Consider the following 14,092-nt stretch of genomic DNA (forward strand, 5'->3'; position numbering starts at 1 on the left):
ATTGGCCTATGTAGAACTCCAGTCATATAGTATTAAAGCTGCAGCAGTTTTGAACTGTAACAATGCCTTGGGGGTCGTAAAATCAAACATTAAACAATGTTGCAACATTGAGGGAAATGAAATTGAGGACAAACTGGCATGCTGCGTATCAGACCCATGCAACGTTATGCTGAATGTAGCCAAAAATGTGCAATCTGTTCAACGCTTACAAAATACATGACCGACTTTCTAACGAAGTCCAATTTGAAGTTAACAATAACCACAATCAATCAATGGCCCTCAACTTCTCAGGACGCAACTCCAGTCTGACCGACAGACCTAGCAACACAAACACATAAGGTTTTACCAGGATGTTGTCGAGGTACTGCATCGATGAATAGCTACGCCCTGCGTAAAATGCCCAATATTAGTTCGCTTTTAGATGGCGCCTGGTGCAAGGCGACTCCAATGCCCATAATGAGCTTTGCTATTCCGTCCTAGGAAATAACCGGAGGTTTACAGCGATGGCCGAGAAAATTGATGGCTCCACATTTTGCACTTCGAACGAAGACGCTCCTACGAGGATAAGAGGAGATTGTCACAGCTCGACAGATATCACAATTGCGGCACCATGTCTGATCCTGGCAACCCGTCATTTCTCTTGGCTCAGACCACCAAGCCGTAAATAGACCCCCGAATTTATAATTTACCAATCACCGCTTCAGAGAGCTGTCCATGCCCTCAGATCGTCGGGTAGCTGAGAGAACTTTCCGAGTAATCATCAATGCAGCAGCCGTTCGCTACATACCTGCTGATCGAATACTCGAAATCAGAAAAACATTCCCAGCAGCGGCGATGGGACTACGTCATTCAACTCTCTTCCCACCTGCGCCGTCCATGTGGTAAACAGAGAGTGGCCGTAGATTTAGTCTTCTATGTTTAGAAAATCAGCGTGATGAGCTTCGTCGTAGGAACCCTGAAGGCCCAAGCGTTAGAGAACTTATTCTTGAAGTCAACAGGCTGGTATACGAACATAAGCGGAAAAAAGTGGCTAGACTACCTGTAGCAATACAATATTGGTACAGGATTAAGTAAATTGTGGGCAACATCAACATGGATTGCGGAAAGTGCACAGCACCACAACAGCATTGCACGCCATTTCTACACATATCAGAAGAGGACTGAACCAGAACAGGCCATGCGACCAAACATTCATGGCGGCACTTGACCTATCGAAGACCTTCGACACCGTCACTCATGCCAAGTTGTTCGAGGATATAGAGAAAACGGATGCCAGTCGTAGGGGGAATTCAGAAACAAGAAGTCCAAGGAGGGGTGATATCTCCGGATCTCTTCAACACTTTCCAGACGGATGACATATGTAATTGGTTAAAGGTCTACATAGCTGAATTCACTGCTACACTATTCGCCCTGAACATATTGGTCGATGGTGTAGTGATTCCGACTACTAACTACCATAAAATATTGGGCGTAACGTTCGTATTGGGTCCGAATTGATGCCACGATACCCAACACATGCCGGGGCATGTGGATGCATTTGATTAGTTGCCCTTGGAAAATGCATAATTTTTGCAATTTAAGGTAATATCGAGGAAATAGTGGATTTTGTAAGTCGGAAGAGTATCATGGTCGCCAAAGGGCACGACACCAACGACTGTCACTGGCTCAAAGCCATTCATACCCGCAGTGCAGCAGCCGTAGAAGGGTATGAACATTCTCCAGTGGTTGCAGAGTCAGAGAAATCCCTACTGGTTGGTCCACCATCTTCCGTTGAGGCCATTTGTCCCCAGAGCAGTAGGGGATCTCACAATGCATACCAATAATATATACATATTTACTTTGAAGCAAAATGTCCCATTAAAGGTAGTTTTTTGCCACAAAAATAATAATTTCGACAGCAAATGTGTGGCGGGCAAAAACTCGCAAGATTCGAAAGTGGAATCGTAAACGGATGCCGTAATCCAAATACTGAAATTATCGATCGAAATAACTCGATCACGTATGCGAGAATTAGGCCCCTGGTCTAACAAATGACGTCACCTGGCAACATGTCGCTTCTCTTGGGTCACACCGTCACCCTATGAATGTCTCCATCAGCAGATTGCCCGATTGCACCACCTTTGAAAGCAGCACTTTTATCAATCATGAGAAAGCTAATTGGACGAGAGAGACTTCACAAATCACCGCCTCAGAGATCTGCCCAGCCCTTCTGATGTTCGGGTAGCAGAAAGGACGTTCCGAGACTAAACTTCTCAGCAGAGACGGAGGGAGGACGGAGGAAGTCAAGCCAACCCTAGTGACGGCAGAGTTAGGATGCTGACAATGACAGGTTGGTCGGTGAGCGGAAGAACAGGCTAAATCATCTGAAGAATTGCAAAAATTGGAGCCATAATAAGTGAATTGTGGGCAACGGTTAAGTCACTCTCGAACCTGGTAAGAAGATGATAAGTCCTCAGCCACGTTTGGGTAGTCCCGTCACTGAAGACTGTCATAGTTAGTTAAAAAACAAAGACACATCTCGTCAAACAAAAACAACCGGGTGTGTTGATCGACCCATTTACTCCTGTTTTTTGCGAATTTCTTAGGGCTAAGATTCATTAGGATATTTCAAAAGAAGAGGACACCCTAGTCCGTCAATAAAATACTCGAAAAATAAGCGGAAATGGGGTGAACAAAATGCTTGAGAGGTGAAGTGTGTCTCAGAACATACCTGAACACTTTATAAAACACTGATACTACCCGTGCTAATGTATGGTTTCGAAGTCTTGGTACTTGCGCAAGCAGATAAGTCAAGCATTGAGAGACAAATGCTTCGTAAGATCTACGGACCAATATGGGTTGACAGTGAATATCGACGTCGTATGAACCACGAGCTATATCTGCTATACAAAGTCATCAGTATAGTTAAAGGTATCGTTGACCGATTATAGTGAAAACAAGTAAAAACGGCGTTATGTTCGGCTCAACTTAAGTTTTACCCTCTACCATAAATAATATTGAAACCCGATTCCAACCATTTAGTTTGGAGAATATAGTTAAAACTTTAGAAATACCGAAAATTGAGTGATTCGTTTTTATAGGGGATATATAAAATGATTAACCTATACCGACAATTCTGGGCAGAAATATGTTGTTGCTCCAACGGAGACTGGAAACCAAACTTTAGCAATTTCGCTTAAATAATGTGGTTAAAAACATCAAAATAATGAAAATCCGGAGGTTACGTTCTATGAAGGGAACATCAAAACGTGGAACTGTACCGACGACCATTCTCTGCGTGAATGTTTTAATCCCCCAAAGAAGACTAAAGACAATATTTCAAATATTTCGATATTGGATAATGTGGCTAAAACCTTAAAAATTCCCAAAATCGTGGGATACCGTTCGATGGGGGCTATATCAAAACGTGGACCTACAGTGTTGCGCATATTAAAAGCAACAAATCCAGGATTACGCATTAATTCAATTTTTGGAACCGTTACAATTTTTTCAAATGTAATATTTTGTGTCCAGTTGTTCTTTTTTATGTACAGAGAGCTTTCAATAAGTTCTTTCTGTACTTTGTAGTTGGATGGAATAACAACAACAACAATATTGACTGGTCCTTGAGAATGGGGAGTGCTAAACAAAAGCAATAACGAAATATTATTAAAAATTGTAGTGTTATCGATTTTAATTAGCTGTACTTTTGACTTAAATTTGTTTTTTGGGGCATCTTAGTGTCATTTTTGGAAAAATTTGCATTTGTTATCCTAACAGGTTTGCCATCTCCTACCACTTTTCCCTTGTTCTGGGGAAAATATCATAATACCCTCAAATCAAACATTTTCCCTTATATACATAAATATTTAAATTGTAAAATATTCATTCGGAAAGTGGATTAGTATGTTTGTCATATAATATGTTTGTCATATAATAAAAAGTTAAACAACCGAATACTGGTAAACACAATACATCTTGGTGTAAACCCATTGAGGCCATCGGCACATTGTGACTAATAACGTTGGGGAAACTTTAAAAATAATGCGAATAAGAACTTCCAAGAATTAGATATACGCCCTAGATTCGTTCGCAGAAAAAAATTTGAAAAGTTATACACTGGTCAAGAAACCATTGTCATACATACTGTCATGTTTTATGCGACCCAATATGATTTTTTGTTTTATTTTTATTAAATCATATTAAAAATAAGATCTAATCACAAAAAATATATAAAAAACTGAATTTTTTAGTCATTTGACTTTATTTTACCCACTGTTGGATGAAACAATGGCTTCTTGATCGGTGTGTTGTTTGAATTGGGAGCTGTAAAACCTTTCAAATGGTTTTCAAAACTTTTTCTGTGAACTAATCTAGGGCGTATATCGAAAATAAGATCCTCAACTAATTCTTGAATGTTCCTATTCGCATTATTTTTAACGTTTCCTTAACGTTTTTGCTCACACTGTACCGATGGCCTCAATGGGTTTACACCATGATGTGTTGTGTTTACCAATATTCGGTTGTGTAACCTTTTTATTATATGGCAAACATAAGAACGGTTGATACTGTATACTACAGTATAATGTTCAATTTAATCTTTATATACTCAATTGTCGTTTGTTGGTAATTGAATCAGTTGAAAACGGCTGGAGCGATTTGGATAATTTTTTGTGGAAATGTTAGTCATAGTCCAGTTTAGGTTTTTATGCAAAGAAAAATTGGCCACGCCCACTTTTCCGCCCACTTTTATAAATATGTTATATCTACGAAACTACTCAACAGATTTTCCTGAAATTTTCAGGGAACGTAGAGTGATGGCCCCCTGTTGAAATAGGCTACACATTTGGTTGAATTTCGGATCGGGCGGGGTACCTCCCCTATGCCCAATTTTTGTAAAAATTCAATATTTGCAACAATTACAAATGTATCGCTTCGAAAATTAATTTCCGAGTCAATGGCGATTGTGTCTCCGAACTTACGTGCTTATTTGGGGCATTAAGACTGGACAACGCCCACTTTTTTAAACATGTTATATCTACGAAACTACTGAATCGATTTTCCTGAAACTTTCAGCGAAAATACAGGGTTGGTCCCCGATAAAAAATAGGCTACATATTTTTTGACTTTCGGATCGTGCGGGTACTTCCCCTATGCCGCTCACTTTCTAATTAGGTTATATCTACAAAACTACTGAAGGGATTTTCAAGGAAATCGCGATTTGTCTAAACTTTTAAGTCTTTAAAAAATAAAAATCAAATGTCGTTCGTTGGTCATGGCATCAGTTAAGAACGGCTGGACCGATTTCGATATTTTTTATGCAAAGAAAATGTACGCCCACTTTTTTCAATTTTCAATTTTTATCATTTCTACAAAAACTACTGAACCGATTTTCCTGAAATTGCCAGGGAATGTACAAAGATGGCCCCGGCTTCAAATAGGCAACAAACTCAGTTGAATTTCGGAAGGGGCGGGGTACTTCCCCTATACCCTACTTTTTTAAAAATGTTATATTTACAATAATTACGAATGTATCTATTTCGGAAGACCTTACCCACTTTTTTAGGATCCAATGACTTGACCCACTTTTTAAATGTCACACTGAAAATGTCAGGGAATGTACGATAATATTTTCTTGAATTTTGAAGGGGGCATATTTGAAAAAAACGACTTATCTTTATGAATAAAAATCAAATGCTGTCATAACCCAACTTAGGTTTTTTGGAAAGAAAAGTTTACCACGCCCCCCGAAAACAGGTTACATATTTTATTGAATTCCAGAGGGAGCGGGGTAACTCCCCTATGTGATATTTTTAAAAAACGTTATATTTGCAAAAATTATGCATGTATCGGATTAAAAATTTACGGATTAATCTACAATCTAGGTACTTCTTTAGGGCCTATAGGCCCGACCACGCCTGTTTTTTTTTTATATGTCATAACTCCAATACTACTGAAGGGATTTCCATAAAATTTGCGACAAAAGCTCAATGTTTGCCGTTGTTATGTATATATTATGAATTTTTGAAGAGGTGGGGTACCTTCCCCATGCCTTTCTGTTAAACGCTATATAAGCCAAATGTATGATTATATTGGTTTCAGCATACATTTTGGTAGGCAATGAAGTTGTGTGCACCCTAGGTACATATTTGGAGCCAAGATTCCAGACCAGGCCTACTTTTTTTTCATATGTTATATCTTGAAAACTTATGACCACACCCACTCTTTTCAAAACATTATTTTTTTAAAACTACTGAACCTAAGATTCAGAAAATGTTCAGGAATGTCCCGTGGTCCAAAATGCTATATATTTGTAGACTATTTCGGGGCCTATTATTTTATAATCGCTATATTTGCTAAACTTATGAGTGCATCGGGTTGCAAATTAGTTTTCGAGACAACGGTGGTTGCGCCCCCGATCAAGAAAAACTATATATTTACAAATTTACTTGAATGGTGAGGTTCAACGGTCCATCAGCCATTAAAAGATAAAACATATAAGTCTCAATAAGCGGGAGAATTCGATTTAACCACTTTTTAGCCTTTAAATTAGATCGCTTTAGGATAAAGACAGGGACATGGACGATAATAAATCGTAAAATGCATAAATTGGCGAAAAAATCCGACAAAGTCCGTAAGAGAAAAAAAAGGTTACAGACAAAAAATCCTTCTCGGTTTGACAATAGACCGAAGAAATGAGAAAAAAAAAAAATAATTACTATGTATAAAAAAGGGGGCAGTAATTATAAAATAAAAAAAATGTAAATAAAAAACATTTTGATTAATTGCATTTTGATACTCCAAGAATGGAAAGGATTTTAAACTACTCCAAAAGAAATACAGCATTTATAATAAGAGCAATATAAATATGTAAAAATAATATTAAATTTTTTATTTTTTTGATTAATGAGAATTTTAAAAACAAATATTTTATGAAAATTCATTATTATTCAGATCATTAAATGCAAAGTAAGAATTTAAATTTTTAAATAAGGGAAAAATGGGAAAAGTGGTAGGAGATGGCAACCCTGTTAGGATAACAAATGCAATTTTTTCCAAAAATGACAAACATGCCCCCAAAAAAACAAATTTAAGTCAAAAGTACTGCTAATTAAAAACGATAACACTACAATTTTTAATAATATTCCGTTGTTGCTTTGTTTTGCACTCCCCATTTGAAAAAATTGTAACGGATTCAAAAATCCTGGATTTGTTGCTTTTGATATGCGCAATACTGTATATCAACTACAATTCTCTCCAGAAATTTTTAAATATTCTATTTTTCCTCTTAAAATGTCAAACCCATCGAATAAAGCGAAAAAAAAACAATTGTGTACTTACCTGAACTCTCAGTGGATGCATCATTAGTAGAGGCAAAATGTAGGATCTTGTTGGTAGAACTTCCGATAATGACATGCCCATTTTTGTGACAGCTTGGCAAACAAATGCCGATAAATAACGATGCAAGGGAAAGTGGAAAGAGGCTTGCAACATTTCTTCCTAAAAGAAGAAGAAACAAACAACAACATATTTTAGCAAAACTTCTCATTAACAACAACAACATAACCTTAAACACATACTTGCGATATTTTTGGTTCCTGAAAATAAATGGCTTCCAACCATTCATGCAGCATATTCACACAATAGGTTATTATCTTCTTGGCCAAATCAGCATGTTTGCCATCTTTCAAGTGTGATATAATCGACCACATGGGATAGGCACTTGCTTCCAGTTCACAAGAGAAAGCAGCGTAGTAGGAGTTTGGTTCAAATTCCACATGTGAGGCAGTTTCGCGTACATTGACATTCATGCCCTGCAGCATGGATAGAAATTGAAACCACATATCAATCAAATTGTCATCACGCAAAAAGACCAAAGCCACCGATTCGTGAGAGAGAACATTATTGAAATCCGATACCAATGGCCAATAGCAATGATCTTTCATCACCTGGCGTGTGCAGTCGATGACAAAGTGGAAGTTTTTGGAAGGATCTGGAAAAGAGAGAAGAGAATGAATACGAATGGAGATTAATAACATATATAAACATATACATATGTATATAACTAACGGAAGATACATATATAAACTAATCATATACAATATTTTATCCACCAACAATTGGAGCATAAATAATCAACTTTTGGGGTAAAATAACTTAATCTAGCTGTTGCACAGTGTTATGACTAGACATCGGATTTTAGCATGTTTTTTATTTCTTATCCGATTGGACTCAAATTTTGGATTTTTGAGGGTCAATTTTTCGATATTTGGGGTCATATCAAAAATATGCAAAAAATATGCAAAATATATGCAAAAAATATGCTAAATATGCAAGTGTTATTTTGACAAAAATCGTCAATTAAATTTGGAAAATCATTAAAAAAGCATTCTAAATTATGTTTTTTGACGTTTAACATAGTTTTTTGCAGATTATTATGTTATTGAGACTCTCCAGATATTCCGCCACAGGAATAAATCTAGACTAACAAGACTTAAATCAGTTTTCACCAGGTGATAAAATGTCAAATAACCCAGCATTCCTATTACAACATAATTTGCTTCCTATACTCAAAAAAAACTCAATCAGAAATGTCAAAATCAACGTGTCCAAATATGGTAATAGTTTCTAATCGGCCGAAATTGTCTAGCAAAAAAACAAAGGAGCTAGAGTTAGTCATCGCCATTTTTGGTTAGATAAAAGCGCAATTTTTTGGAAAAAGGGTTCGTTTTTTTAGCGAAAAATGGGGAAAAGTACTAAAGTACCATTTACGATTCCACGTTCTGGAATATAACGATAATTAGAAGTATACGTTTTGAATATCCACATATTAGATTTGAATATATTTTATAGTGTTTGTCCTTTATTCAGTATATACTGACATAAATTGGCAATTTTTGTTCTTTATGGTCAAAAAGCTTCTTTGGAAAAATGCTCTAACTGCCACGTTAATTTTTATGACTTGGTTTTAGTTTAATGCACTTAAAATACATAATTTTATAATATCGGAAAATTGGAAAATGTTCACTCCTCGGCGAAAAGTAATGCATTATTGTTATACCCATCCACGATGAATAATAAGCAAAATGAAGAACGCCCAATGATTAGTGCAAAATGAGATCACTTAGAAAAACCACACAATAGAGTGGTAGTGGTAAAATAAGTCAAAAACCTTGGAATTGTTTTTAAAATGGCAAAACCACTCACATATTTCTGCTAGAAAAGTATTTGGAATGCTAAAAGATATGGTTCGTTCATTCCTGCTACAGGAAAACAATTTTGATAACACAGTCGAAAAGTCATAACCCTTTTGTATACACAATTGTTTAATTTATACCCGTCCGTGTACTCGATAATTTGTACTAATTATTACCATTGCTTCGTATTTTGACAGTTGTTTAATGGAGAAGTTGGTAAAAAATTGTTTCAGTTTTGTTTGTTGTATAGGATATAAATAAATATATTAAGAAAAATATTCGCGCAATATTGTCATTAAAGTTGCCAAATGCACTATACACTAAAAAGCGAAGATTTTAAGGTATATTAATTTACAAAACGATGAAATTCCACATCTGTCTCTAGGTTTGCTTACATCCTGATGTAAACTTTAAAAATGCCATATTTCTTGCACTACTTTCACAATCTGATTGGCTTTTTCTTTTTCTTTTTCCGGATTGTCGAGTAGAAAAATCTCACTATTTTTTACACGTAGAGCACTTTCGTTTAAGTGTTCGTTATTAGCAATTACAATTTAAAAAAGTATTATTATATTACTTCCACGAGTGATTTAATCATATAAAATAAAATGATTTATTTTCCTTACAATTCGTTAATCCGAACAATTTGATAATTCGGTCATCGCCGAAACCTGTGGTCTAGGGACTATCGCGAATGTACTGTATATATGGGAGCAATGTCCAAATCTGAATCGATTCTTACTAAAATAGGGATCGTCCTAGGGCCAAAAAATCTCCAATTTTTATGCGAAGTGGTCTATAAATGTGACCTGTGTTTGTTTTCAAAAAGACATGGCGAGATGGATAAGTGCGAATCTATGCAGATCATCAAAAGGAACTGTGGGTCTATTTCGTTTCATTTTGCATGTTGCAAACTCATTCACTAAGACATAATACCCATAGGGTATTAAAATATAGTTATCAGTGCAATCATGAATAACAATTCCGTGCAGAATTTGTTTCCTTTCCCCAATTTCACAATTTTTTATTTCCGTATTTATGCCCAAAAAAGGAATATTTTTGTCGCTTCGACTAGAATACGCCATAATGAAGCGAATCTAGTAGTTTTCAATTTTTAACAAATATTGATTTTAAAAGAATTTCACTTTTAAAAATTATTTTCCGTGTGGAAAATTCAGAGGGAAATATTCATGATGGCACCGTATATATTTTTATATGTTTTTAATAAAATATGAACGATTTTATGTAATATTAAATATTTTCTTAGCCTTAATTTCTTGCTCATTTGTTATTCTGTCAAATAATTTTGGCCGAGCAGAAACTGTCAACATATTTGGATACATACATTTTGACATTTCTGATTGAGTTTTTGAACAAATCTGTATTAGAAAGCAACTTATGTTGTAATAAGAGGGCTGGGTTATAGGAAATTTTCTAAGTCTTTAAGTCCAGATTTATTGTTGTGGCGGAATAATAATTAATAACATGATAATCTGCTAAGAAATCGACGTTTAACGGCAATAAACTTAATTTAGAACACTTTTTGATAACTTTCCAAATTTAATTTGATAATTTTCTTCAAAAAAATTACTTGCATATTTTGCATATTTTTTTTGCATATTTTGCATATTTTTTGCATATTTTGCATATTTTTTGCATATTTTTTGCATATTTTGTGCATATGAAAAATATGCAAAAAAAATAAAAAATATGAGCCTGTCATTGCATTCAGTTTTCTTCAAAACGAATTTTGGTCCAATCAGAATTTTCGTATCTTTATTAATAAAAAATATGCAAATATGCAAAATCCGATGTCTAGTTATGACTAAATAGTCCAAGTGGTATATCCACACTGGTGGATAAACTGTCCACGAAGGTGGATAAGCTAAACACATTTAATTGTCCTCATGGGGGGGGATAAATAATTAATAATTATTATTATTATTATTATCCACCTTGGCGTATAAGTTATTGTCGGAAAATATTAATCTTAATCTAGATCTTTTCAAATGAACTTACCATGTAAGGTGTTTTGAATGAGTATCTTTGACATCATCAGCTTTAAGCTAATGATCATCACATGCAGCAACGACAGTTCTTTGACCATTTTCAATGCCAAACTTTCATTGGAAAACAGCTGAACACTCATGTGTACCACACGATTACTTAGCGTGTCGGGATCTCTAGACATTTCCAACACCGATGGTATACGACTATAGTGCATAACAAATGTTCGTGTCAAATGTTCCTTATAGTCTTGATCGGGCAGCATATTTAGCAGGAAGCAGACTAAATTTTGTGGGAATTCAAATTTAAATGTCCAAAATATGAACTCTTCCAAGAGAGTGCTGTGCACCAATTTCTCTCCCAATGCTGGCAAATGTTTATAATCATCTGGTGGTTCTGGTCGGGGAAAACGATTAACGGCATCTTCATATTTCTCACGATTCTCTTTGAGGACTTGAGCATGCCGTGAGCTGAGATAGTTGACATCATTAAATTGCTTATAGACCTCTTTGCTGATCAAGGCTCTGGTCATAACTTTACGCATAATTTCACCCATATTATTCAAATCGATCAACATATTTGTAAACTCTTCGCAAAGATGGGCGGCCATATTGAAAGTTTGTGATGCTGCATCGCTGTGCTCACGAAAATGTTGCAACAAACGGAAAAGTAATTTTGGCATTATGGCCTCGGCAACGGCCAGTAAGTTAGTGGGTACGGGTTCTTTATTCTGGCGATTATTTATGCCATGATCACTGCAAAATCCTTCAGCTTTCATCACTGATGTATCGCCGCAATCACAGGCTCCGCCAGCCTGGGATAAGAACATATTGAAGTCGTGATTTGTGTGGTCTCCCTTCTTAAAGCAATCACGGCAAATTGACATACAAGGTGAAATGCCACAGGTCCGACAACGATAGGCCACAACATGAGGAACCCAAACCAAGCCACATTTGGCATGATTATCATAGCTGCGAACTGAAAAGAGAAGAAGAAAATAAAAATAATTAGTAAATTAAGCCGAAGGGGAGAGCTAAAAATTATATAAATAGGATGGACACAGAATCACCTAGAAATTTGATCGGTATTTACTGAACATATATTTTCTAAGGTCTCATGAAATCGCTTGGATATAAAAATACCTTCATCAAACGCTATCTACGAAGCTGCCATCTATTGTCGTTTGGAATATGAATTCCTTGCAATTGTTTAGTGGTTAGCATTGCTCTTTATCTGCTGTAGATGTCGTCTTCTTAACGATTCAACGTTATTGATTGGTTTTAGCAGCCGAACCACCTTGTCTTTTGTTAACACTTCGGGCATACCGAGGTTAAAAACTTTGCTGAGATTCTCAACTTCTGCCTCATTCAACTGTTCAGTATTGTAAGGGAAATTTAGCCAAATCCCGGTTAAAGATCTACTAGAATTGTCGTCCTTCCCGGCGCGGACCAGAAGAATCTGGAGCAGGCATTCCGGAATATGCTGCTTCCAACACAGAAAGACGATACAAATACAAACATGTGTATACTGAGGTGGATGCCGATGGCCGGAACACGGGCGTTGTGTGGTTCCGGGTCAATCCGCTATCGAAGAACTCACAGCCGTGGGGTTGAAACTGCAGCTTACAGCGTTGTAATGGCCACAATGTACTGAGAAAGGATCGCACCAGAAGGGAGATGGGGGATTAGCATTAGCAGCAGTCAAGTGTGGAACTGCCGAGGTATGTTTGCCGAACGTATACATCCCGCCGCTAAATTGTTGTAGTCCAGGAAGGTCATAACCGACTGGTCTTGGGGGACTTTAATGCTCATGTGTCTTTCGCTCCTCGGAAACGATCAGAGGGGTATGGTACTGGATGAGCAGATTAATAGCTCTAAATTTTGCAGGGTTAGTGAGAACGACCCTACCAGTATTAGCGGAGAGAGTCACACTTCCCCAGACATAACCATCTTGTCACTTGGTCTGACAAATGAAGTCGTTTCACTTGGATCAGACCAGGTCCCCATAATTGTCTACATCAGCAGACCACCCGATTCCATCACCTCTGACGGTCGCGCTTTCATCAATCATGTCAAATCTAATGAGCCTAATTTCGCAGAGTTCTCTAATCATCGCATCGGGGACCCGCCCAACGCTTCTAATTTTCTGGTAGCAGAGAGGACGTTTCGAGACATCATAACTTTTGCAGGGACTCGATTTATACCTGCTGGTTGACCAAATTTTCCAGCAGAGGCGGCGGTACTAGCAACTAAGCGTGATGAGCTTCGTCGTGCAAACCTTAGTGACCCCAGAGTCAAGGAGCTGACACTGGTTGGTCGGTGAGGATATGTGGAACAAGTCGATAAATCGTGTGAAGAGTTGCAATATTGGAGCCGGAATAAGTGAATTGTGGGCAACGTTTAAGGCGCTCTCGAAGCTTGGTAAGAAGGAAGATTGGACCGCAGTCACGTTTAGCAACGTTAGGCTAACTGATCCGAGTGACAGGATACGGAGTGACAGGTCGAATAGAAGAGTGATACGTCGCATTTGACATTTTCCTGAGGAGAAGGAAACACCACAATTTACAATGGATGATGCTGCGAATCTCATGGAGCGATGGACACTGAGAGATTCTCATGATATTGCTGAAACTGCTGGATGAGTTGGGAGTCGAGTATCTCACTAAAGTTCTCAACCTGTTGCTAGTCACACACATCGTTCACGAAATGTGGAAAATGTGCAGGGTGGTCCTGCGCCTGAAGCCAGGCAAGGATACCAGCAAAGGTGAATCGTACAGACCGGTTTCGGTTTTGGCGCCCGTAGCAAAGACTGTTTAGATTTTACTCAATCCTTGCCAGCATCAGAAACAGCTATACAATTGCCCATCATCATCGAAATGGGTTCCGTGAGCAGCACAACACGACAACAGC

At 37.2% G+C, this 14,092-nt stretch overlaps 1 protein-coding gene across 1 annotated transcript in view; it reads right to left on the reverse strand.

The window, feature by feature from the left end:
- Positions 1-14,092, reverse strand: part of Ubr3 (Ubr3 ubiquitin ligase) — a 128,588-nt gene that overhangs the window by 49,705 nt on the left and 64,791 nt on the right. Inside the window, exons 2-4 of the mRNA XM_073974035.1 lie at positions 11,196-12,161; positions 7,560-7,972; positions 7,321-7,479 (exon numbers count right to left, since the gene is read on the reverse strand). Of these exons, the coding sequence (XP_073830136.1) occupies positions 7,321-7,479; positions 7,560-7,972; positions 11,196-12,161 (1,538 nt within the window). The remainder of the gene's footprint in view (positions 1-7,320; positions 7,480-7,559; positions 7,973-11,195; positions 12,162-14,092) is intronic.

Source organism: Musca autumnalis, unplaced genomic scaffold, assembly GCF_047663935.1.
Source record: "Musca autumnalis isolate F117 unplaced genomic scaffold, ASM4766393v1 scaffold_3, whole genome shotgun sequence".
In the NCBI taxonomy this organism is placed as follows: domain Eukaryota; kingdom Metazoa; phylum Arthropoda; class Insecta; order Diptera; family Muscidae; genus Musca; species Musca autumnalis.